General features: G+C 53.3%; 1 protein-coding gene across 8 annotated transcripts in view; it reads left to right on the top strand.

Annotated features, from left to right (window-relative positions):
- Positions 1–24,484, top strand: part of IGSF9B (immunoglobulin superfamily member 9B) — a 58,741-nt gene that overhangs the window by 21,140 nt on the left and 13,117 nt on the right. For 3 of the 8 annotated variants that reach the window (XM_082683292.1, XM_082683290.1, XM_082683287.1), the window contains 13 exons: positions 289–434; positions 3,027–3,169; positions 3,475–3,615; positions 3,699–3,815; positions 4,093–4,243; positions 5,346–5,469; positions 7,839–8,014; positions 9,040–9,266; positions 10,153–10,237; positions 12,687–12,848; positions 13,223–13,268; positions 13,845–15,494; positions 23,226–23,347. In XM_082683292.1, coding sequence (XP_082539418.1) covers positions 289–434; positions 3,027–3,169; positions 3,475–3,615; positions 3,699–3,815; positions 4,093–4,243; positions 5,346–5,469; positions 7,839–8,014; positions 9,040–9,266; positions 10,153–10,237; positions 12,687–12,848; positions 13,223–13,268; positions 13,845–15,494; positions 23,226–23,347 — 3,290 coding nt within the window. Of the gene's footprint in view, positions 1–288; positions 435–3,026; positions 3,170–3,474; positions 3,616–3,698; positions 3,816–4,092; positions 4,244–5,345; positions 5,470–7,838; positions 8,015–9,039; positions 9,267–10,152; positions 10,238–12,686; positions 12,849–13,222; positions 13,269–13,844; positions 15,495–16,157; positions 16,248–16,991; positions 17,038–22,991; positions 23,090–23,225; positions 23,348–24,484 lie in introns of those variants that run through there. The other 5 variants (XR_014298814.1, XR_014298815.1, XM_082683289.1 and 2 more) reach the window with 5 other exon arrangements.

The following is a 24,484-nucleotide window of genomic DNA, read 5'->3' as shown; positions in this document are numbered from 1 at the left end:
TCCTCATCCACCAGGCCTCCCAGGTGCAAGGCCTTTGAGCAGGGGCTGCCATGGGCTGCCCTTGGGCTGTGGGAGCTTACAGAGAGGCGATCCAGTCTGTCCCAGGTGCAAGGCCAATGTCTGCACAGAGCGGCCTTGAAAGGGACCAGGAATGTGAGGAAGTGCTGGCTCTTCTCGCCTTATTGGCAGGGTGAGGGGACTCCTTGCTGCCTTGCTGTGCTGGCTCTTGGAAGACCCTCTCCCCTCCATGCCAACCCCACCCTTCCTTGTCTTCTTGTTTGTTTGCAGCGACCTGAAGTTGAGAGTGCGGATCTTGATTGATGGGACCCTGATCATCTTCCGAGTGAAGCCTGAGGATGCGGGGAAGTACACCTGCGTCCCTAGCAACAGCCTGGGGCGCTCCCCCTCTGCCTCAGCATACTTAACTGTGCAGTGTGAGTAGGGGTGAGGGAGAGCCACACATGGTGGGGGTTCCAGAAGAGACAGGCCTCATTAGCTGGACTGGATGCTGGAGGACAGCAGGAGAGCGAGGGTCATTTGAGGGAACGTGGGCAGAGGAATGACAGGAAGCAGGAATAGCCCAACAGGAGGGCGAGACCTGGACTGGTCAATTGAGGTGAAACTAGCACTTGCCGGGCATCTTTTTTGGGGCCAGGCATTGCTACACGTGTTGGCTGATTCGTTCCATCAGCCAAGTTGGTTTGGATTCAAGGATGGGCAGACCTGAGTAATTGTCCTTGCAGTCAGTGCTAGCCAGTACCTCTCTCTGGACCGTGAGCAAGATGTCTCTGGTGCCTTTTTTCCCTCAGGTATATGAGGAAGGTGACACTGACACAGGGTTAGATTTCTTGTCAGCTCTCCGCCTTCCCCCACTGTGGATAGGTGTGTGAGGTGAAGGGGACAGGACCCTCTTCTGGGGTGACTTGATCTAGTTCTGCCAACACCTGGCTCCCTCCTGGCTTTCTCCTTGCTCTTCTCTAGGGCTGCCAGAGATCCACACGGATGAGCTGCTCCTCATGCCAGCACAATCGAGGGCTTTTGTGCAAGCACAATAATTCAGTTTGCTAATCTTGAATCCGTCAGCATAGTCAATGCTTTCCCACCCCCTGGCAAGCTGATCATTGTGAGAAAGGGAGAGAAGGATGAGTAATGAGGATTAATTTCTTCCGTTTGGTTTGTGGATGGCCCTGTCACTCAGACAACAAAGGCGCTGGGGTGTTACTGGAGGTGACAGGCTCTCCATCACTGGAGGGCTGGTGTGGGAGAGCCGCTCACCCCCAGGGGCGTGCAGCAGCAGGGGGACAAGGAGGACAGGCTGGAGATGGCTGGATCAGCATTTGAGCTGAGAACAAGCAGAAGAACAGTTGGTGACCCCAGGAGGTGGGGCTGGTCTCTGAGGCCATTCTGCAGCTCTGGGTGTTTGCACTTGTCTCCTGTCGAATGGGTGCCAGGGTGACAGAGCCTGGCTGGACCTTTGAGCCCCGCTCAGCTGCTAACCTCACGTTCTCATTGTTTTCTTCTCGATGCAGTAATTTTACCGGTGGGGACAAAGGCAACATTTCACCATTTCCATGGTCGTCAACCTAAAAAGGCTTTCAGCACGTTACATTAGGAATTCTCAAGTTTTTAAGGGCTCTGAGGCCCCAAAAAAGTGATGTGATGTGACCCAGGACATCAGGCCTGTCCCATCCAGACCTGCAGGAGGAAAAAGCCAGTCAGGAAGCTATTTGAATAGGACTTGCTGGATGTGAAAGGGCCGGGGGAAGGGAAGAGTCCACTTATAGTAGCATCTTGTCTGGCTATGTCACTTGGGCAAGAAGGTAGCAGTGGCAGAGGGAGAAAGCCAACAGGGGTGGTCTTTAGAAGAATGATGAATCTAACCAGGAGGAAGCCCCCCATCGGCGAAGCCCTGGGCCATTTTTCGGTCAAGAGGGGTATGTGGTTTCCCTGTCTGTCCCCGGTGCCCTCACCCACTCCTGCTTGTCCTTTTTTACCTCCTTCTTGCCTTCAAAGACAATCCAGGGGGTGAGATTTTCAGGTGGGTGAGACAAGGATCTTTATTTCTGCTAAAAAGCAGTGTTCAGAGTATTTCCCATTCATAAACCCTTTGAAAATCTTAGAGAAAAAAAAAAAAACTCTACATACAAAAGTAGGAAGCTATGTCTAAATATATAACTCGGCCTGGTATTTATGTAATGCTGTTCTCTGAAGAGCTCCAAATGCTTAAAAGATACCAGCTCATTCATCCTCACTGCCTCACTGGAAGTTCTGGATCTTTCTCCTTGGTAGTCCTCGGAGGGAATGGGACGAATCGAAAGGTTATGAGTCACCCACATCACAGGATGTGCTGCTCTTGCTTCTCTCCTGAGAACCTTTCATCTGTTCTGTGGCCAAGGTTGAGTCTGCATTCCAGCTGCACAGAGGGGAAACTGAGGCTCTGTGGGGTGGGCGGTGGAGCTGGGCAACTAGCACAATGTAGCACAATGGAGAGGAGAGAAAAGAACCACTGGTGGTCATGCCTCTGAACACCTCACGCATAGAACTGACGTTCCTCTTTTGGCTTAGGATGTGGACCGAGTGCTGCTTGGCGTCCAAGAGAGATTTGGGATAAGGAGCCATTGGTGGAGGGTGTGGTCAAGCATTGACTTCAAGTTTGGAGTCTAGGGGCTGGAGATACAGACATCAAGAGTCCTTGTTCTGCTTGTTCTGCCATTCATCCCATGTGTAGAAGCATTTGAGGAGTGTTATGGATCCGAGCAGGCTTTGGGGTGGCCTGATGTGGCCTCTGGGGTTTGTCCGTCTTGTTCCTCATGGCGATCCCGGCACCTGGCACTATTGTGAGCACCATGGACACATGCAGAGTTTACTGAATGGGTGGGTGGGTGTGACGGGCAGTTCCTTGGAGATAGGGTATCTATATGAGACCCTGGGGGTGTGTGAGGGGTCTTGGCCCCCTGCCAAGATTTCTCACTCCTCGACTTCCCTCATGCCTTTCTTTTCTCTCACCCCACATGAACCCTGTGCAGACCCAGCCCGTGTCCTCAACATGCCCCCTGTCATCTACGTGCCCGTGGGAATTCACGGCTATATCCGATGCCCTGTGGATGCAGAGCCGCCGGCCACCGTGGTCAAGTGGAACAAGGATGGCCGCCCCCTGCAGGTTGAGAAGGTGCTAGAGGGATGCATGTGGGGTCACTCTCTTGCCACTGAGATGCTGCCTCTGAGGGTTTGGTTCCCTGCCAGGACCCCTCCACTCTCCACCAGAAAACTCTGGGAAAGCAGAGCTGCTTCCGGTGGGGGGTCTGCAGTCTGGTGCAGCTTCTGCCATTCTCCCAGGACATGTAGACAGCCCCTGCCCTAGACTAGCTGGTGCTTTGCCCAGGCCTGCCAACTGAGGTCTGGCCTGGTGGAGGCCAGGACCGAGCTTCTGCCCCCTGACCGTTGCTCCCTGCTCTGCTGTCTGTGCTCTGGCAGAACCTGGGTTGGACCTTGATGGAGGATGGCTCCATTCGGATTGAGGAGGCCACAGAGGAGGCTCTTGGCACTTACACCTGTGTGCCTTACAACACCTTGGGGACCATGGGCCAGTCTGCTCCCGCACGGCTTGTCCTGAAGGTGAGGCCTGGGGCTGAGAGAGGCCCCTGTGGGAGTGGACACCCAAAACCCTCGACTTCATGGCTTTGCTGTGGTCTCCCTAGGATCCCCCGTATTTTACGGTGCTACCAGGCTGGGAATATAGGCAGGAGGCTGGCCGGGAGCTGCTCATTCCCTGCGCTGCTGCAGGGGACCCTTTCCCTGTCATCACGTGGAGAAAGGTACCTCTGGGTTCTGGAGCTCCTGGGAAGTGTGGCGGATGGGCAAGACCTGTGGTGGCTCTGTTCTAACAGAGCCAGGTGCTGAGTAGCAGGGCTGACTTCTAGAGTGATGGGCCCTCTGGAGGAGGGGCGGTGGGGGTGCAGGCCTAGTGCTCGGGTTCTGTTCTCCTGTTCTTGGCCTTCTGATGTGTTGGTGGCTTCTCTTCTTCCCTGTTGACCTGGTTCCTCCTTTGCCATCCCGCTCCCACCTTCCTCTTTGCCCCCTTTTTTGGCCAAGGTAGGGAAGCCCAGCAGAAGCAAGCACAATGCCCTGCCCAGCGGGAGTCTCCAGTTCCGAGCCCTGAGTAAGGAGGACCACGGGGAGTGGGAGTGCATCGCCACCAACGTGGTCACCAGCATCACTGCCAGTACCCACCTGACCGTCATCGGTACGGGGGCTGTGGGCAGGAGGGCTGTGGTCTGGGTGCTGGGCACTGTCCACCCTTTCTGGGCATCTTTCCTGAATCAGCCCACCCCTGAGCCCGGAGCCTGCCCTGTGTAGCCCTAGCCCTCTGTAACACCCTGCCTAAGGGAAGGTGACATGGGGCCTGTCCCGGGGAGGTCTTTTTCTGGCAGAATGTCCCCAGCAACACTGCCACGCAGAAATGGGGCAGGTGTGTGGGCAGGAGCAACTGCTCAGAGGTTTGTGTCTAGGGCCTAGAAGGGGAGCTGGAAGAACGGAATGAGGGGGATCTGGGAGGGGACCTGTGCACTGAGCTCCATAGGCTGGGCCTGGCATGGAGGTTTCTGGCGTTCCCATTTCCTGGGATGCCAGACATTATGATTCCACTTCTTCTGCCTGAGGTGTGTGTCCCTATGACCTCAGCTTGTACCATTGTAGCCTGCCTCTCTGGGGACTGACAGCCAGTTGTAACAGTGACCAGCACTTTTCAGCGTTTACCACCAGTTTTAGGCTCTATACCAAGTGGTGCCCCATCATTTATAACCTATGAGGTGAGAACTGGTAAGTCCCCAGTGTATATCCATTTGAAACGAAGGCTGGTGTGGATCGCACACCTCTCCGAGCATCGCTGATGTGCTGGATCCAGGACTCGAACCCAAGTTGAAGTTCTTAACAGTTGTGTTGTGCTGCCTCTCACTTTGATGTTTGGGAGAAATATGGCTATCTCATGAGGCTAGAGAACTTTACAGGACAGGGGCTTTTTGGCTTTGCCTGTGACCTTCAGGGAGAGTGTCTCTGTGTTTGCCAGGGGAGCACAGGACTTTGGCCTGGGGTGACAAAGGTTCTGGATTCCCTTTGGCCATATTCCTGATGCTCACGCCATGTCTTGCTAGAAGGACTGGACGGCACAGGGGGACGGGTTTCCTTCTACAGCCCGACCGCGCAGGGCGTCTGCTCCTCCGAGCATCCCTCGCCCCTGAGCACTGCACTTGGGGCACTGCATTTTGCTACTGCGCAGTGCCACTGTGGGTGCCCAGCTCCCTGGGCCCAGTTCATTTCAGTCTGAGAGGACTTCACTTGGTCTCCAGGCACCAGCCCCCATGCCCCGGGCAGTGTCCGGGTCCAGGTCTCCATGACAACTGCCAACGTGTCCTGGGAGCCAGGCTATGATGGAGGATTCGAGCAGACATTCTCAGTTTGGTACGGACCTCTGTGAGTCACCCCCGCATGCTTTGCTCTCTGCTTCTCCCTCCCCCCAACCCCTGACTTCAGTCAGTCCCTAGGGTGGGTGGACGTTATGAGAAGGATATGGTTCTTCGCCTGCTAGACCTCCAGGCAGCGAGGTGTGTTGACACAGTGACTAGGTCTTGTGGGGGAGGGGTGTATCTGTCTGAGGGATTTTGGGCGTTCTGCATTCCCAACCTGGAAGGTTTGGGATGCCAGTTTAGGTTGTTGTCTGAAGCGACCATCGCCCTCTGCAACTCTTCCTCAGCTTATCTCACGACCCCTTTTTGTGTCCTTCGTTCATGCTGCTTTTAGGTCCCTCTGTCCTCTGGAGTCTGAAGAGACTCCTAGACATCAAGGTCATTGTGAAACAGCTCGGCCAGAAGTGTAGAGTCTAATTTTTATTGTCACTTCCCCAGTGGTTCTGGGGAAGACACTGCTTTGAAGTGGGGTCTGCCTTCTGGCCTTGTCCTCAGCATTTCCATTTTCTGTAGGACCCTGTGTCTCTAGTATGTTTCTATCTCTGCTGTTAATTTGGCCAGATGTAGTGATTTGAGATCTTTGCCTGAGCCTCAGGGTAGGTAAGGGATCTCAAAGATGCATAAATCAGGCTGAGGTCAGGAGGCACAGAAAAGGTAGAGAGAGGAACCATAGCTGACCTCCTTCTCATTCCCCAAGGATTTCTCTTCCCACATATTCCTATCCTGAGCCAGGAACTGGCCACCTGCAGCGTGGGACATCCTTGAGCAGGAAGGATGAGTCCTCCCACTTCCTCCTTTTCAGACCTGCCTCATCTGGGTGTGTATTCCCAGTCAGGCTCAACCAGAGCCTGGGAAGGAGGAAACATCCCTGCAGAGGGCGACTGGTGGAAATTCAGGGAGAACCCTTGGTATGCTTCTCAAAAGCAAGGGAGTTTGAAAGGCAGCTGCCCTCTTTCCCGTCATGGTGATTTGGTGGCTATGTCCTGAATACATGAGGGGTTTTGAGTTCTGGAGAGACACACTGCATCTGGATGGTGAGCATGGAGAGCTCTCTGAGTTGCAACCAGAACATCCTCCAACGCTTATCTCTGGTCCTCCAGAGGAGGGGAGCGGTGGCGGCCTGGGGGAAGGGGGTGCTCCTGACAACCCTGCCAGGGGACCACTGCAAGAATCTTGGTGCTGCCGGGTGGTTGTGTGTTCAGGGAAGTGCATTTGGCATGGCCAAGCCAACTTCGGGGATGTCCGAGTGGCAGGTCTGGGCCTAGACCGGGGTCTCCCTCACTGCTTGCGGTCCTGCTCCACGCTGCTGCTCATCTGCACCGCTTTATTACACTTTGCTCACTTGCTTTGGTGCCCGGGGCTGGGTTGGGGGTACGGGTGGTTGTGAAGTTTGGGGAGGTCTCCTTCCCTCTCATTTTGATTGCCTGACTCTCCCAGTACTGACTCAGACATTTGGCACCAGCTTCTTTCTTGCTGTGCTTTCTGCTGCCTTGGCTCAAACTTCTGAGCATTCATGGTAGTGAGCCTTTAAACAGAGAGGGAACCCGGTGGGCGGGCGTCCGCTAAGTTACAGCTTGAGCTCAGGGCTGCAAGAAGAAAGCTGCCCAGGGTCTCAGTCTCCTAGGCTGATGTCTCCTCCCTGTGGTCATGCAGGGGCACTGCACCTATAGATCCTGGCCTCAGTGCCTGCGGAGAGTTAGGTGGGCAATATAGAACAAGGCCTAACCTTCACTCCTAGTTTCAGGGTTCTCCACGCACAGTGTGACCTTCCCCTTGATGGTGAGTTCTAACCACTGAGGCCTTAAGGACTGTGGTCCTCACTGGGGAAGCCCCTGGTTATTTTTGTCATATACCCTAGACTTCCTCAGAAGACTCAAAGCTGGTTGGACAGAGTGAGCCCTCTGGGTTACTTGACATCCCACTTTTGGCTGTCCTGGAGAGGGTGTGCAGCTGAGGTCACCTGGGTTCTTTCCCTATAGGGTCTGCCATTGCTGAGTTGCTCATCCTCACCTTCCCATGATGATACCTGCCTTGTTCCGTGTGTCCTGACTCTCTCAAGGCAGAGCTGCTCTCAGGGTTGTGACCAGGGTGAGATTCTCCCAGAATGCACTTGGTGGTTTGACCAGAATCTTGGGCGTCACTTCTACCTAAGGGTTCCTCTTAGCAGAGGAGGTATCAGCAGCGGCTGGCAATGTGGCACAGCCGAAGTTGGGTAGGTCATCCCACCTTGGTCATTACCTCTTTCTGTCCTAAAACCTGGGAAGGCCAGGTCTGCCCACTGCCACCTCCTTGAGGACCTTGCATGTACTCTTTTGTGTCTCCAGTGTAACCCACCCCACCCCCTTGTCTCCGATCCTCTCTCTTTCTTTTGGCCAGGATGAAGCGGGCACAGTTTGGGCCCCATGACTGGCTGTCTTTGCCAGTGCCGCCGGGACCCAACTGGTTGCTAGTGGACACCCTGGAGCCTGAGACAGCATACCAGTTCAGCGTCCTGGCCCAGAACAAGCTGGGAACGAGCGCCTTCAGTGAGGTGGTCACTGTGAACACTTTAGGTGAGGGCCCCGGGCCGGGATGTCTTGAGGATATTGCGTGGAGGAGCTGGGTAAGGATGGTAATGGTGGTGATGGTCCTAGCAGCTAACCTTACTGATTACTTCGTGCCTGACACCTTCCTATGTGCTTTACATAATCACGTCATTTGCTCTCCCAGGAAGGATTTGTCATACTGTTCTGTGGGGTTTGCCTGGACCATAGTGCCTTGTCCCACATCAGAGCACTTTTGGACAGATTGCTGTTAAGGAAGAGGCTCAGCATTTATCCTTCCTTGTTAAGCCACATGTTTGTATCTTCCTGTGGCTTCACAGGGCAGCCTGGAAATCCTTCTTCCTTCTGTGCTCTTACCAATTCTTTCCTCTGGCCCTTGGCCTCATTTGGTGGCTGGTGTGTGGCCAGTTCTCCCCGTTGAATCTCCTAGTCATGCCACCTCTTCCTTCCTGGACCCAGTGGCTCGCTCCATCCCACCTCGAGAGCAGCTGTGGACAAGTGGCACCCCTCTAGCCTGTTCCTGGATCCTTTACTGCCAACAAGGGGTGCAGCAGTGTTGGGATGGTTACCCCTACTCTGGAACTTTCCTCCCTGGCCCTGTTTTCCCACCTGGGCCAAGAAGGCAATTAAGAGTAGACTGAGCTAGGGGAGGGCATTCCTACTTCTTTAGAAGTAGATACATATTGTAGTATCTTCTTAAGATACTATCTTATCTAAAAGACTACATTTAATTCTTCCATCTTCCTCCCATGATTCCCCTTTGTTAGCTTTTTTTCCCCCCTTTCCTTTTGAAGAACTCCATTCCCTCATCTATGTTTTTAGAAGTGCTCAGAAAGTAGGATCATGTGGGCCACTTCCCTTGGGTGAGGAGGGCTCTTTTATGTGACAGTCTTGTCCTGAAATGACTCATGCATGGGAATGTGATACGATCTGAGGGGCAGGTGCTGAGCCAGAAGACAGCATGTAGAGAGTTGAGGGAGCAGGGACCTCAGCACCACCATGTCCCTTCTCTCTCTCTTCCCTCTGTGCTGTAGCATTCCCTATCACAACTCCAGAACCCCTGGTGCTGGTTACCCCACCAAGGTGCCTCACAGCCAATCGGACCCAGCAGGGTGTGCTCCTGTCTTGGCTCCCCCCTGCCAATCACAGCTTTCCCATTGACCGCTACATCATGGAATACCGTGTCGGGGAACACTGGGAGACGTTAGATGGTGCCATCCCAGGCACTGATGGAGAGTTCTTTGCCAAGGATCTGTCACAGGTGAGGTGCCTAGGTTTCCCTGCTGCTATTCCCAAATCCTGAAAGTGACATGACTCTCTGGAGTCACCAGAAGCTTTGAGTGACCCGTGTCAGGTGTATGAGGCACAGCCATGTACTGCCGCCCCACACCAATTTCTTTATTCTCAGATCTGCTACCAAGATCTGGGATCTTCAGGTCATGGCAGCCAAGGTCCCACAGACTCAGGACCAGTGTGTGGCAACATGGGCTTTTATTGCTGTGAGGGCTTTTCCACATAAGCCGAGGCCAGGCAGGGCTGCTGAGGAGCCCTGAATATGTCACTAGACAGTCACCTTAGCTCCCTGCTAGCAGTCTAACTTGGGCTGGGCAAAGAATTTTCCAGAAGGGTAGTCTTCTAGCTTTGTCCAGGGAAGCACCCCTGCCTTAACAATTCAGAGTCCCCAGAGGAAGAGACATTATTATTATTTTTTTTCTTAGCAGACCCTCTTTAAACTTTGATCTCTCTCTAGCTGGAGAGAGGAAGCAGCTTATTTCCTGGATATGGACAATCTCATCTGTTTTTCTGTCTTCCTTCCCTGGACACTCATTTAGTGGTAGAATTGGCTCATGGGGCCTCCTGAGAACCCATGTGTGCATCTCTTTCCAACTCTGCTTTCAGGAACTTATAGTTGTAGATTGAAATCTGCCATGTTGGGAGTATTTTTACCATGGCAATTGGCAAATGCTACAGATCAGGGCTTTTTTTTTTTTAAACTGAGAGCTGTTGTTCATCGCTTCCAGTAGGCCACTGCCTTGGGTACACTGTAACATAAGAGATTGTTGCAGGGTGGGTAGGGGAGGGTCAGCAGTGGGTCATTTGCTGTCTCAGGTCCCTAGGCTGACAGGGTCTTGTCCTGGGGGCTGTAGGACACCTGGTACGAATTCCGGGTTCTGGCCGTCATGCAGGATCTGATCAGCGAACCCAGCAACATCGCCGGCATCTCCAGCACAGGTACTCGAAGTGAGGGGGGGGGGGTCTCTTACAACTGTAGGATATCTCCAGCACAGATACTTGGCGGGGGGAGAGACAACTGTAGGGTGTCTCCAGCACAGGTACTTTGGAGGGGGAGTTCTTGTACAGCTGTAGGGAGTCTCCAGCACAGGTACTTGGTGGAAAGAGGTTCTCTTATAGCTGTAGGGTGTCTCCAGCACTGGTACTTGGGGGGGGGGGTTCCTTAAAACTATAGGGAGTCTCCAGCTTAGGTAAGGAGGAGGTTCTTTTACAGCTGTAGGGCATCTCCAGCACAGGTACTTTGAGGGGGGAGGTTCTCTTACAGTTCTAGGACATAAGAGCCATGTGGATGCCCTTTGGGAGAGAGCTAATCTGGGGAGGGAGGCTGAAGTGGAAACAACTGAGAGCTCTGGTGGAGACTGAGTCTCGTCATTTCTCAAGGCCCTCCAACCCATCCTTCTTCTCCCTTGATGGACAGGATTTCTCCAACTATAGAGCTGTATTTATGACACTTTCTGTAAGATAGCCACAGGAAGAAATATAGCTAATCTTGTCATGATAGTAGTCATGAAGAACTTGATTTAAGTTCTTTTGTTGTGAAATCCCTGTTTCCTCTAGTGCTATCCTCTGTAATGGACTGGGGCGGTGAATTGGAGAGACAACAGGTCAGCACATATTTGTTGAAGGCCTATTATAAGACTGCTTTATAATTATGGTGGTTTTATTTGGAAAATTGCTGTTTGGTGTTGTTTCCTCCACTCCTTCGTCTCCCTAGATTTTTTTCAGGCTAAATAAAGCCAACTCCCTAGCATTTTCCCCATTTATCTTTCTTTCTCTTGGCCCTGCTCCCATTTCTACACATCTTTCTCTAGCTACAGTTCCTGAAACATAGCAGAGCCCCTCCCTCGCCCAGTGAAGTGGCTTCCTTGGTATGGGAAGAGGCTTTTGCTTAGTGATTAAGCAATGGCACCATTTCCATGGGCAGTGAAGGACCTCTGGGACCAGTTGACAAGGAGCTTGGCTAAGAAGCTCATGCAGCAGGACTTCGAGCTACAGAAGCACCAGGGCAGGCAGACTTGGGGAAGGACAGGGGAGGTTCTAAGTGACACCACAGCACTGGGGCCATAGGGTGTGACTTCTGCCTTATGTTAGACACCATGGCACCCTTGGCTTTTGTCTCTTTCTTTCTTCTTTCCTCCTTCCTTCCTTCCTTCCCTCCCTCCTTCCCTCTCTCCCTTCTTCCTTTTTATTATGAAAGTACCCTGTCTTGGCTTGCCTCCAGGTAGGGGACTCAGAGAGGAGCAGCAGGGAACAGAGCTTACAGTCAAGGCTAGAATAGAAGACTTGAGGGTTTTCATCAGTGAACTGTTCTGTGTTCAGTGGCTTTATGCCTGGCACCAAAAGGAAGCCCACATACTGGGAAGACTCCCCATGGGTGAATGAAGGCACAGCAACCTCAGCCTCCTGTCCCTAAGCTCCTCCATTACCAAAGGCTATAACATTCCATTTGCCTACTCAACTCATAAACGTGATTTGGGTTATTTTCATCCATTGTTATTTTCAGCAGAATGATGAGCTCTGGCCAAATTTATCAGAATCCACAGAATCTAAAGACTGATACTTTCTATTATAACTGACTTTGAAGTGGGGTACAGTAGCTGGGGCTCTAGTCCTGGCTCCATCACTAATTAACTGTATGGATTTGGACACAGAGTGAAACTAAGTAAAATGAAGTTGGACCTATGTTGAATGTCTCTGCTGGCTCTAGCATTCTGAACCCGGGACGACCCGGACGTGCTCACCCTCCCTGTAGGAATTGCTCAGCTGTGCTGTAAGGACTTAGAAATGGATGGATCTGAATTCTGTAGTCACAACCTCTTCTCTCTGCTGTAGTATTTTACTTTCAAGGTGTCTCCACAGTGGGCTCTAATTTTGTCGAGATGGCATGGCAGAAGGCAGCAAATCCCCAGCAGGAGACCAGAGTTACAGTCTTGTACAGGAACTGATGGGCAATATTTATGCCAACAAGTTGCTCAAATTCTGCCAGCGACGGTTTCTGTACCTTAGGGAATGAAAGCGATAGCATGTGCTCTGTTGGCCTCATACAAGGGTGTCTGGTAGTATGCACGAGAGCCCTTTACAAAAAGCACTAGCCAAGTAGGCATAATTATGGAAATTATTACTGCTATGGGGTAAGATACAGATGTGATTCCTTCTTTCTAAGCTCTGTAGCAATCACTTGACTTCCATAAACTAGTCTCTTCTCTCTCTTCCCCCTCTATCCAAACCTCTCCAAGTGCTAGAGTTGAGCACAGATCCCGAGCCTTAACATTATCTGTTCTGCAGAGGTAGGGAAAAGTACGTGGGGGCTAGGTGTCAGAGCAGGTGGGGGCTTTTACAGGAGGGAGGCAGGGGAGGAGTCATGCGTGTTCCTCGCAACCCCCTACAGACATCTTCCCACAGCCGGACCTGACCGATGACGGGCTAGCTCGGCCTGTGTTGGCTGGAATCGTAGCTACCATCTGCTTCTTGGCAGCTGCCATCCTGTTCAGCACCCTGGCCGCCTGCTTTGTCAACAAGCAGCGCAAGCGTAAGCTCAAGCGCAAAAAAGGTGGGTGTCTGCCCCCACCGTCCTGCTCTACCTGGCCCAGCTCCAAATGCTCCCTGTTGGAAGAGATGGCCCACTTTTAGCATGGGTCCCCTTGAAAACAGGGAAATGGGGTCTTATGGGTGGAATGGCCAGTGGGACTTGATCTGGAAGAGGGAGTAAGGAAGAAGGATACTGGGGAGGGAGTGAGGGGCCAGAATGGGCGAGAAGACACATGTAGTGGTGGTGAGCCCAGGGCTGGGGACTGGCCCCAGAGATACCAAGCATTGGAAGGAGCGGCTCCCCTCTGTGGCTTTGCTCCGGGACCTGTGGACGCCTGAGACGAGTCTTGGGTCTCTGGCCTCAGTAGGCTCTCCTCCCCTTCTTCTTCCTTCCAGATCCTCCACTCTCCATTACTCACTGCAGAAAGAGCCTGGAGTCTCCGTAAGTGCCCCTGCTGTGCTAGTGTGTGGGCGGAGGTGCAGGGTGGAAACAGGCAGGTGGTTGGCCCCGCTCAGCCCCTCGAAACTGTTTGTTTTCCGCGGATCTGGGTGGTATTTTTAAGTTGGCCACGTGCACCGAGGGAGCAGTAGTGTGGACAGTACAAATTAGTGGGCAATCCATTTCTCTTTAGCTTTGGAATGGGTTTCTGTGATGTTTTTTCCATCCTAATGGATGTGCCTTCCTAGTGTGTTTCACTTAAGTTGGTACGAAGGTGGGGTTGCCTTTCTTGAGCACGCTGGGAATGAAGTTAGGGGTGCAACTAGACAGAGTGGGGCAGACAGGAAGGACAGGGCAGAATGAAAGCAGAAATGCGGGTGTTCATTCAGAAATGGCCGGGACATATCTAGACAGCGGAGCGTTGAGCAAAGTATTTCCCGCCAAAATATGCGGCCCATCTGCATCCCTTTTTTTGAGTATCGTCTTAAGTGTTTGTGGTGGTCCGTTAAGAGGAGAAAAAGAAGTGGAGGAGCAGGCGTTTCCCACCTCACGCTCCTGCTCCTTCACTCACCCCTACAGCTTGTCCTCTGGCAAGGTGAGCCCCGAGAGCATCCGCACACTCCGGGCCCCGTCGGAGTCCTCCGATGACCAAGGCCAGCCGGCAGCCAAGAGGATGCTGAGTCCCACCCGGGAGAAGGAGCTGTCGTTGTACAAGAAGACCAAGAGGGCCATCAGTAGCAAGAAGTACAGTGTGGCCAAGGCCGAGGCCGAGGCCGAGGCCACGACGCCCATCGAGCTCATCAGCAGAGGCCCCGATGGCCGCTTCGTGATGGATCCGTCCGAGATGGAGCCCTCGATGAAGAGCAGGCGCATTGAGGGCTTCCCCTTTGCCGAGGAGACGGACATGTACCCTGAGTTCCGCCAGTCCGATGAGGAGAACGAGGACCCGCTGGTGCCCACATCTGTGGCTGCCCTGAAGTCCCAGCTGACCCCTCTGTCGTCCAGCCAGGAGTCCTACCTGCCACCACCAGCATACAGCCCTCGGTTCCAGCCCCGTGGGTTGGAGGGCCCCGGCGGCCTGGAAGGTCGGCTCCAGGCCACAGGCCAGGCCAGACCCCCCGCCCCCCGGCCCTTCCACCATGCCCAGTATTATGGGTACCTCAGCAGCAGCAGCCCTGGGGAGGTGGAGCCGCCGCCCTTCTACATGCCAGAAGTGGGCAGCCCCTTGAGCTCGGTCATGTCCTCCCCACCCCTGCACACTGAGGGGCCTTTCGGCCACCCCACCATTCCTGAGGAAAACGGAGAGAATGCTTCCAACAGCACGCTGCCCTTGACTCAGACACCCACAGGAGGGCGCTCCCCTGAGCCCTGGGGCCGGCCAGAATTCCCCTTTGGGGGCCTGGAAACCCCGGCCATGATGTTTCCCCACCAGCTGCACCCCTGTGATGTAGCCGAGAGTCTGCAGCCCAAGGCCTGCCTCCCCCGAGGACTGCCCCCCACCTCCCTGCAGGTGCCCGCGGCCTACCCAGGCATCCTGTCTCTGGAGGCGCCAAAGGGTTGGGCAGGCAAATCGCCGGGCAGAGGCCCCGTCCCAGTGCCCACCTCCGCTAAGTGGCAGGACAGACCTATGCAACCTCTGGTGAGCCAAGGGCAGCTAAGACATACCAGCCAAGGTATGGGCATCCCCGTGTTGCCTTACCCCGAGCCGGCCGAGCCCGGGGGGCACAGCGGCCCCAGCACATTTGGCCTGGACACCCGGTGGTACGAGCCCCAGCCCCGGCCCCGGCCCAGCCCCCGGCAGGCCAGGCGCGCCGAGCCCAGTTTACATCAAGTGGTGCTACAGCCCTCCCGGCTCTCGCCTCTGACCCAAAGCCCCCTCAGCTCCCGCACCGGCTCCCCTGAGCTTGCCGCCCGGGCCCGGCCTCGCCCGGGCCTCCTGCAGCAGGCAGAGATGTCGGAGATCACCCTACAGCCGCCGGCCGCTGTCAGCTTCTCTCGCAAATCCACGCCATCCACGGGCTCCCCTTCCCAGAGCAGCCGCAGCGGGAGCCCCAGCTACCGGCCCACCATGGGCTTCACCACGCTGGCCACAGGCTACCCTTCCCCTCCGCCAGGCCCTGCAGGGCCTGCGGACAACCTGGATGTGTTTGGACAGACGCCTTCCCCTCGAAGGATGGGGGAGGAACTGCTCAGACCAGAGCCCCCCCCACCGCCATTACCTACTTCAGGGTGAGTGTGAGCTGGTTTCTCCTGCCCACCTCCACCTGGTCATCTTCCACCCCCCATTCCTTACCCACCCTCCGCCCCTTCCATCAACCCAAATGACAGGGCTTGTCTGGACATGCTGCAGCATCCCTTCGGGAGAGTTCTGGTCCTGGCATCAGCGGGGTGTGGACATGGGGTTGAGGGTGGGGCTTACCTGCCCAGGTACCCTGCCAGGAGCATGAGGGAGCCTCTCCACCCAGCCCAGAGCTCTCAGGAGGCCCCCAGGGTGATGGGGAGTAGACGCACATGGGCGGGGGGTTGGGGGGAGTGTGATGTGTCTGAGGGAGAGGTCACCTCAGTTACTCTTGCAGTGTAGGGCTCTCTGCATCCCTGTGATCCTGGCTTTGGGTGATTCCAGGGTTTACCCAGAGACCTTGTATCCAGCCTCCTTTTCTTTCCCGGCCCATCCTCCCTGCTAGGCAGGACCCTGAAGCCTGATTTCCCTGGACCACCAGGCCTGGGGCTCCTCTTCCCAATCTCCTGGCCTTAGCAGCCTAGTGAGTGGGGTCCCCCCCACCCAACAAACTCTCCAGGGGGCACATCCTGGAGGCTGGGAGAGCAAAATCTCAGGCCTGTGAACTGTGATCCTGGAGCCACATACCCTACCCCAACCTGTGTGCCTCGCAGGAAGCTGCAGACAGACAGACAGACAGACAAGCTCCTGCGATCAGCCTGCCTGAGAGAGCACACTCTAAACTGTAGCAGCTGGTATTCCAGGTACCAGAGTCGGCCTGGACGCCCGTTTGTGCCTCTTTTTCTCTCGTCTTTCTTCCCCTGTCCCCCTCTCCCCTCTACCCCTCTCCCTTCCTTCCTTCTCAAGTCTGGCTTTCTGTCTGTCTTTCTTCCTCCTCGATCTTCTTGGGGTTGGCCCGACTGGCTCCGAAGGGTTTGCAAAGTCTCCGTAGGGCCCCCTGGTCCCTCCTGCCCTCCCTCCCTTTCTCTCTCTCTGGTTCCGTCCTTTGGTCTCTCTTCTTGATGTGGCCGCCTGTGCAGGGGAGCAGAGTGTTTCAGAGGAGGCTGGCCTGGTCTTAGGCAGGATGGGAGGCGGTTGGAGAGGAGGGAGCCCAGCGCCCTTCCCCTGCCCCAGGCACTCCCACCCTCTCTGGTACCTGGAAGTACGGGTTCTCCTCCCACTGCCCCTGCTCCTGGCAGGCGGAGAAGGTGGCGGAGAGCTCTAGCTAGGACGCCCGGCGTGGCGCGCCCACGGGACCCCGTGCCTCCGTCTGTGCAGGAGGTGCTGTGCGCCGCAGCCCTGTCGTCTGTGCTTTGTGCAGCGCTCATCTGCCTCGTCCATCGTGCCGTCTGGTTCTCTGTCTCTCTCCTCTCCTTCCCCTCACCCCATTCTCTGGCCTCGCTTGTGGTTCTCTGGCCCCCGTGCTCCTCCCCTCCTCCCCTCTGGGTGTGCGTGGGTGGTTCCCCCACGCCCGTGTTGATAACTGCTTTGTTTCTGATTGATCTCAGCTATCTGGGCAGTGTTGTCGAGACAAGCCTCTCCTCAGCTCAATAGGTAAGGGAGCTCCGCGGCTGGGGCGGGGCGGGGGGCGGACAGGTGGACGGGGCTTCCGCAGGGCCATCGCTTCCTTTACAGGGGAATCCAAACCATGTCCCCTCACCCCCTCTGTGGGCGGCAGCCTCCGCTGCTCTGGACCCCACGGCTTCTGGGTTCCCCACATCATGCTGCTCCCACAGCCTCACCAGGCCACGCTCGGGCACTGCCTAGCTGCAGCTTCTGACTCCCACCTCACATGCCAAGCCTCTCCCAGAGCCTCCCTGCAGTTTTCCTCACTTGGACCCCTGCTGCCCACACACCCAGGGCCTCCCACAGAAGCCCTCTGGGACCCTGCATGCACCCTGAGGGGCTAGAATGCCTAAGAGCCGCTTTGCATCTCTGCACCTCTGGAAACATCAGGCCACACTTAGATCCAGAACCACCCCTGCTTGCCCTGGTTTCCCAGCAACCTCAGGCAGCGCCCCCCCACCCCTCCCCAGTTCCATGCTAGTCCCCCAGAGACTCAGATCTTCCTCTGGGGTTGCTGGTCCCTCACAGCCTTCTTGAGATCTTTCTAATCTCAAGGAACACACGGTTGGGGTGTGGCCCAGCTCCTTCCCTCAACTGGCAACTCCTTCCCTCAGCTGGATCATCCTCAGGACCAGGTCACCTGTAGTCCTGTGAGGGCAAGGGCAGGGGACTGTCACCATGTCTCATGTCCCTTGCCTTCGGTAGCCTGTTCTTGGTTGTTACAGGACTGAGATGTGGACCTCGCTCTCAGGTCCAAATTGCTTTCAAGATCCCTGTAGTAGCCACTCCTGATCTCCTTGGGTCACAGCTCTGGGGTCTTGGGAGGAGAGTCCCAGGGGTAGAGGACAGGCTTCCCCCGTGGCAGGAGGAAGCTGAGCAGTGAAGCACTGTGCTCTTTCCTCTGCTCTCCACAGAGGTTGGTCCTCTTCTGGTGTTCTTCCAGGTGGAGGTCTCAGGAACTTGGGCAGTTTAGATGGTTATCAAGTCTCTTTAAGAGGCTTAGGGTCACCCGAGACTGACTGTCTTTCTGGTGACTAAGATGCTTCTTTTTGCAATGGACACCATTGCCCGTGCCTCTGGGAACAAGCAGAGTGGGAACAGGAGGGCTTCCTGGCTTCTCTAGGTGAGAAGCATCTGCATCCCTTGCACACCTAGAAATGTCAAGGGAGGCTGACTATCCTAACTCAGGACTGTAAGGCTTCGGTCAGAAAAGTGGCCTCCCAGAAGAAGGATTGGACTGCTTTGCCATTTCTTCAGATCTGCAGCTATAAACTCATTAACAGCCAGGAGGCCGTGGGATTGTGTCTGAGGCTAGTTGGGTACCACACTGCGGCCATTAGCACTGGAGAGCAGGGAGGGTGTCAGGAAGGAGTTATGGGCCTACCTTCTTGAGGGGCCTCCTCTGGCCTCCTGGGTGCATGCTCCAGAGTGACAATGACTGGGCCATCCCACATCTTCCTGCTCTCCCTCCCTGAACCCCAGTTAGGACCCTTCTCTCACCTCCAGAGAGGTGATAGCTACAGCACCAGCTGTTACTCCACTCCTGGAAAGTGCCTGGACCCCCATTCCCCGTTGTTACCACCACTCCCCTCACCAGTCATTGACCCCTCCCTGCACAACCTCCCCACTGCACCAGATCTGAGAGCTGAGCTATCATATTCTCCCTGCTGTGGCAAATCCAGAAACCAAGGGCAGTGATGAGGGCGAATTGGTTCCTTGGGGGCCTGGCCAGCATCCCCAGCCTAGGAGAATTAAGTGCTCCCTGCAGCCCTGGAGTTAGACCTTGATGGTGCTGGGCAGCAAGAGCCACCGCTCACTCCCGCTTGCTGAGAGCCTCCCCCGGGCGCAGTAGCTGCTGGGGCCATTGGGAGGCGTCAGGCTCCTCTTCAGACGCTGTCTTCATGCTGCTCCTTTGCATGTGTCTCCACTTGGTCTTGCTTGGAGAAGGTGTGACACGTCTTGTCTACGTTCGTTCTTGCTCTGTTCCTGTTTCCTTCAGTCTCTCTCCTGTTCCTTCTCCCCTGTACCTGCAGTGGTCTTCCCGCCTCTCCTCCTTTCTCTCTCCCCTTTTTCTCCTCTTGCCAACTCCCATCTCAGAGTGGGGAGTTGTATTGCGTGGACCAGCCCTTTCTGGGGCCCGCTGGGAGGCCGGTGGTTTTCTCGGCTTCCTGTCTCAATACCAGGAGCAGCCCTCTTCTCACCTCCCCCCTCAAGCCCCCTCTCCTGTTAGTGCCAACCTTGGCCTCTCTAATCAGGTGGGTCTGGAAGGGTGAATGGGGCCCCCATTTTACTGGGTGGACCATAGGAAGGAGCTCCCATTTGGAAACAAGAGTCTCCCAAGCACTGAGGCCAAACACTGGGTTTGTCCCCTGATCCCACTGGAGAAGGTTGCCCTCTGTCATTACTGCTGGGTGGGAGCTGACCTCTGCAATCCTGGCTCTCTGTTTTATAAGTGGAGAGTGGGGAGACCTTTTTCCCGGCCATGCCTTATATACAAGTGGATGTCCTCATCCACCCTCCATGGTCTAAGGTCAGGTGAGCAGAGTCTGCTGTCAGGCATTTATGAAGAGGAGAAAAACACTCCTTAAATCACTGCCTCTGCCTGCTGACTGGGGACAGCCGACAAATGTTGGAGTGGTCAGCAATTAGGCCAGTAAGAGCAGGAACTGTCCAGTGGATTCTGACTTCTCTGACCTGTGGTTTGCCTATTTTTTGAACCTTTTTGTCTGTGTTTTTTCTCCACTATCCTAGGTAAGCAGAGAGCTCAGCAGCCAAGGCCCTGGGCTAAATGGTTGTGATTTGGGTCTTGTATGGATTTTATGAAAACAGACAGAGAGAGTAAATTCCAGGCAGTTTTTGGTAGTTCTGAACTGCAGAGAAGCATCGCTGGGACAGAGAACTGGGGTTCACGGGGAACTCCATATGACATGGAAGATCTAGAAAAATCTCTGGGCCATTAGGCCTCATACTCTGACTTCCTGGGAGGAGGAAAGCGCCAGAGTTTGCTGGATTCCTGTATACTTTAGAAGAATTGAATTTGATTGGGAAGAGAACAGTGACCTCCATTTCTTAGAGAGCCCAGGTTTGGATGCTTTTCTAACAGGGTAACCTGCTGGTCAACCTCAGATTCACTTACCAACTTTATTCCAGGGATAGGATGAAGTTGCTTAACCCATGCTTTCCACTGTCTGACAGACAGCAGCATCAAAAGCTTTATTATCTGATAGGTCCCCGTGGGCTTGATATTGACTGGGGACATGGTCACCCTTCCTAGAAAAGAGAGGCAATTTGATTCCAAAGGGCTTAACATGCTGCAGGTAAAGTCTGTTGGGCCCTGTTTCACGTGTCTTTTCTGTATCATTTGCTAAAAATAAAGATCCATTTTTGCCCCTTTACCCACCCTGTCCTTCCAGACATTTGCTTTTATATTTTTCTCTCCTGCATCGGTGGAGTGTCTTGGTGCCTCCAGGAGCCTTCTGTCATGTTTCTGTGTTTGAGCACTGAGCCCAAGTGAAAACAGGTGGACAGCAGGTGTCCTGGAAGGGCTGGCGCTTGGCTGTTTCACAAGGGAAAATTGGCTTTTCCTCCTCCATGGATCATTACTGTTTGGGAATTTTCGCCTGAAGATATAACTTCAGCCAGCGTTTTCCCATCCCTGGTCTGTCTTACTCTGGCCGTGCCACCGGAGCAGAGAATGTCCGGGACTACTGCGGCACGGCGGAGTGACCTACCGCTCAGGTGAAGTGTGGGAACTCTGTTTTCTTCTAGAGAGCCTCTGGACCATTTTCCTTGAGGAGGAAGTTGGAAGAGCAGTTTAGCCTGATGTTGAGAGTCCTGTCTCTGTTGCATTTTAACTGGATTAAGTAGACAAGCTGCTTAACCCTCCGCATTCATTTTCTCCCTCTGAGAAACAGGATCAGTCTAGTGTTTACCTCTTAGGGGTATTGTAAGGATGAATGCAAACTATTATAGAGAACATAGACCAGTGCTGGGCATGGTAAGTGGTAAATAAATGCTATGTGATAGAAATGATAAATGTAATGATATGTTAATTTTAGTAGTAGTATTCTTGGAAGTTTCACCTGGCTTGGAAAAACCCTAGGAGTGTTCTGAACCAGTTTCTCTCATGCCCTCATGGGGTACCCTGGGTTATGTGGTTTAATCACTGCTCCCTGGAGCTGCCTGCTTGTCAGATGCCTCCTTGGACCATGCGTTGCTCACCTTGTGTGGTTCTTTTGAAGAGGTTGGCCAGGGCCAGGAGAGAGGTAAACTGAACGGCTGATTCATACCTTTGATTTTCCTTTTAGGTAGCTGAAGCCCTAGTCAAGGATGAGAAGGGGGTGAGGACATCCTGCCAGCATTGCAGAGTCCTGCTCCCTCACACCCTAGCCATCGCCACCCTTTGCCCGCCTTCCAGATTCCCTTGAGGCCACCACTGCTGCTATGTAGGATCTCTGTGGTAGAGTCTGAAGGAGGAGGGGACGGGGAATTTGCAGGTTGGGTCTTTGGGGGTGGAAGACCTCATGGTGAGTTGGATTTCTCTCTGAGACCATGTGTTGCCTGTGTGTGTGTGTGTGTGTGTGTAGGTGGGGCCTCTGAGCTCCATGCTGTCAGGGTAATATGGAAAATCTAGAAGCTGTCTCTGACCTGAAATTTGGAGGAGCTTCTTGATACTTTATTTACTAAAAGGCTATGGAGTGATGACATCCATCAAAGAATATGGGGGTTGCTTCATTGGCAGTTAATGCAGGAAATCCCAGAGACCAGAGGCTTATCAACAATTAGTCTGTAAGTTTTTTCCTCCTTTATCCCCACGAGTGTGATGAGGACTGGGGAGTTGGGGCTGCAGACCTCCCATCCTCTGTCATTTGTTGTTCTGCTTCAGATTGCTTGCTCACCACTGGGCACTTCTTTTCCCCTCCCAGGGTTGGCTGTCCTCCTTTTAATCAGGATTTACCCAAAACCAATGTGATGGAGGTGGGAGAGGGAGATGCAGGGACTGAGGAAGAATGTGATTCACCTCTGTGCACTGTGGCCCTAGAATGTCTCTGCTCCCCTGATGGCATGCTAAGGCCAGCCGTGGTGGGAAAGAAAGAGCAACTCCTCTCTCTCTGCCTTTATTCCTGGTGCTCCACGTTTGGCTTACTTTGAGAAGAAATGACATTGATCCCTGTCTTCTAGATTTTCTTTTATGACTCTTGGAAAAGTCTCTCCAGTATCTACCGGTTGTCACAGACAGTCCATTCTCTCGGCTCCCTTTGGTCTCCTTTGTCACAGGGGCTGCACAGGCTCCAGCGGAACTGTGGGCTCGGTTCTAATCTCATGGCTGATCCATCAGGCACATGACAGCATCCGTCCCGCAGCTGAGGGAGGAGGAGAGACCGACACACGTGGCGTCTCTCCCAACCCGTTTCCCTACTGAATCGTAAAATGCAGAGATTCACTGGGAACTTGCTACTGAAGGCAAGGGCTTTGCAAGGCTGCCAAATTGGGCCACTAACTGTCATAATCTACCCCTACCTTCTTTTATTCTCGTGCATGACTGGTGACATCTGAGAGTGTCAGGGTGACTCCCACTGTTGAAATGTGGGCAGATGACAAATATTTGTTGCTGTTAGCTGCTGGGGTTCTGCCTAACTCTGGTGGGCACAAGGGAAGAAGCCCAGTGAAGCTGGGTTTTATGTACCCTCCGTCTCACTGGATCTGGGGTTTCTCTTTGGCCCTGGCCTTCTCTTTTCCAAAGGAGGATAGTCCGTTCACTGGGGTAGGTTTCCTCACCTCCTGCTTTAACCTGCCCTTTTACATTTCTTTTAAAGGTCTTTGTTATGATGCTTTCGAACAACTTTGGTCACTGAAGCTGCTTTCTTCTCTGACTTTCCTCCTCCTGGTTTGAGTGACATGTGATGAAACTCAAGATTAAAGTCTCTCTTTCCCTTTCTTAGGTCTTCTGGTTGCCCTGCAGATTGGTTTCCATCTGAGGCAGGCCTCCCACCGCTGGAGCTTTCTACTGGCCTTTCTCCCTTCCAGGAGCAATCAAGAGGCAGGTGTCAAGGAACCACTGTGGATGCCTGGGACTCTGTCCTCCTGTGGGTCAGCTGTATGGTTTTCTTCCAGCCCCTCTTCAGAAGCTCCCTTTTCTGGGAGCTGACCTGTGCCTCTCTAATTGTCCCTTCCAGAACACATCCACCTGCACCCGGGAATGCTGCTGCACCTGAGAGGCTGGAGGCTCTGAAATACCAACGGATAAAGAAGCCCAAAAAGTCATCCAAGGGCTCTTCGAAGTCAAAGAAACGATCCGGTAAATGGCGGATCCTCTCTTTCCCCCCTCTCCGCCGATATTGTGAGATTGTTTGGTTCAGGATTCCGTCTTCGGGTTTTCTCTAGAATTAAATGCACCAGCTTGTGTTATTGTCTCTTTTTAATATTAATTACCAAGTAATACATAAATATAATTTTCATGTGAAAATTAGAAAGGTAAAGTCTCGGATCATCCTCCTGATTGTTTCTTCCCTTCTGGGAAGTGTCCTTCTTGGCAGGATGCATGCTTTCAGAGACTTTCCATGCATACACCTTGATAAAATACATTGTATTTTTTTAACGCATTTTAAAACAACATAAGTAGTATCTTAATTTTTTCCACTCTGCCATATATCTTTTGGAACTATCTCTATTTCTTTATATATTTCTTCTCTATTATTTCAGACCTTCTAGTCGGACGTGGGAATTATGGGGTCCTACTCAGTGCTTAGGGGACATCATGGCATGACGCAGCCTCTGCAGGATGACCAAACTTTTCTTAGAGAGATAGGATGAAATCTCCTTGTCATAGAAAGGACATTTCTATTGAAATATGTCTGATGTTTATATCCAGCATTGATCAGTAGCTGCTAAGATAGTGCAAAAAAAATTCAGCCCTTTTTTACACTTAGAACATTCTTTAGTATTTATTATGTGCTCTTTTTTTCTTTTAATCAATGGTTTTAGGAATCTTGTCACAAGGTGTCAAAAAAAAAAAAAAAAGGCAGCTGAACCGTTTCCTTGCAGATCTTTAATTAGTGGAGAGTAACTTTCTTTAGGGACTGGGTTATGGAAAAGAGGTCCTCAGAGTCCCCCGGAATCTTCGGAAGAAGTGAGCACTTGTTTCTCACTTAGCCTTTGGGTGGTGCTTTTATCCTATTTGTTTATAGATGGGAATACTGAGGCAGAAAAGAGGAAAATGATTTTTTTAGGGCTTGGGTGAGAAATTGGAGCCTAAAGCTGAATGTTCAGCCCCCTTAAGCCCATTGCATTTGAAGAGCCATGTACCTACCTACCTATGTATTTACGTTTTGTTTTGTTTTAACAGAAAGAGCCACCTCAGATGCCTGTACTCCCTCTTGTTCTGTCTCGCCATCCTGTGCCCTGTAATATGTTGATGGCTCTCAAATGTCTGTTT

Source organism: Mustela nivalis, assembly GCF_964662115.1.
Source record: "Mustela nivalis genome assembly, chromosome: 9".
Lineage (NCBI taxonomy): Eukaryota > Metazoa > Chordata > Mammalia > Carnivora > Mustelidae > Mustela > Mustela nivalis.
Note: the sequence above shows the minus strand (reverse complement) of the source record. Positions and strands in the feature narration are given on the sequence as shown.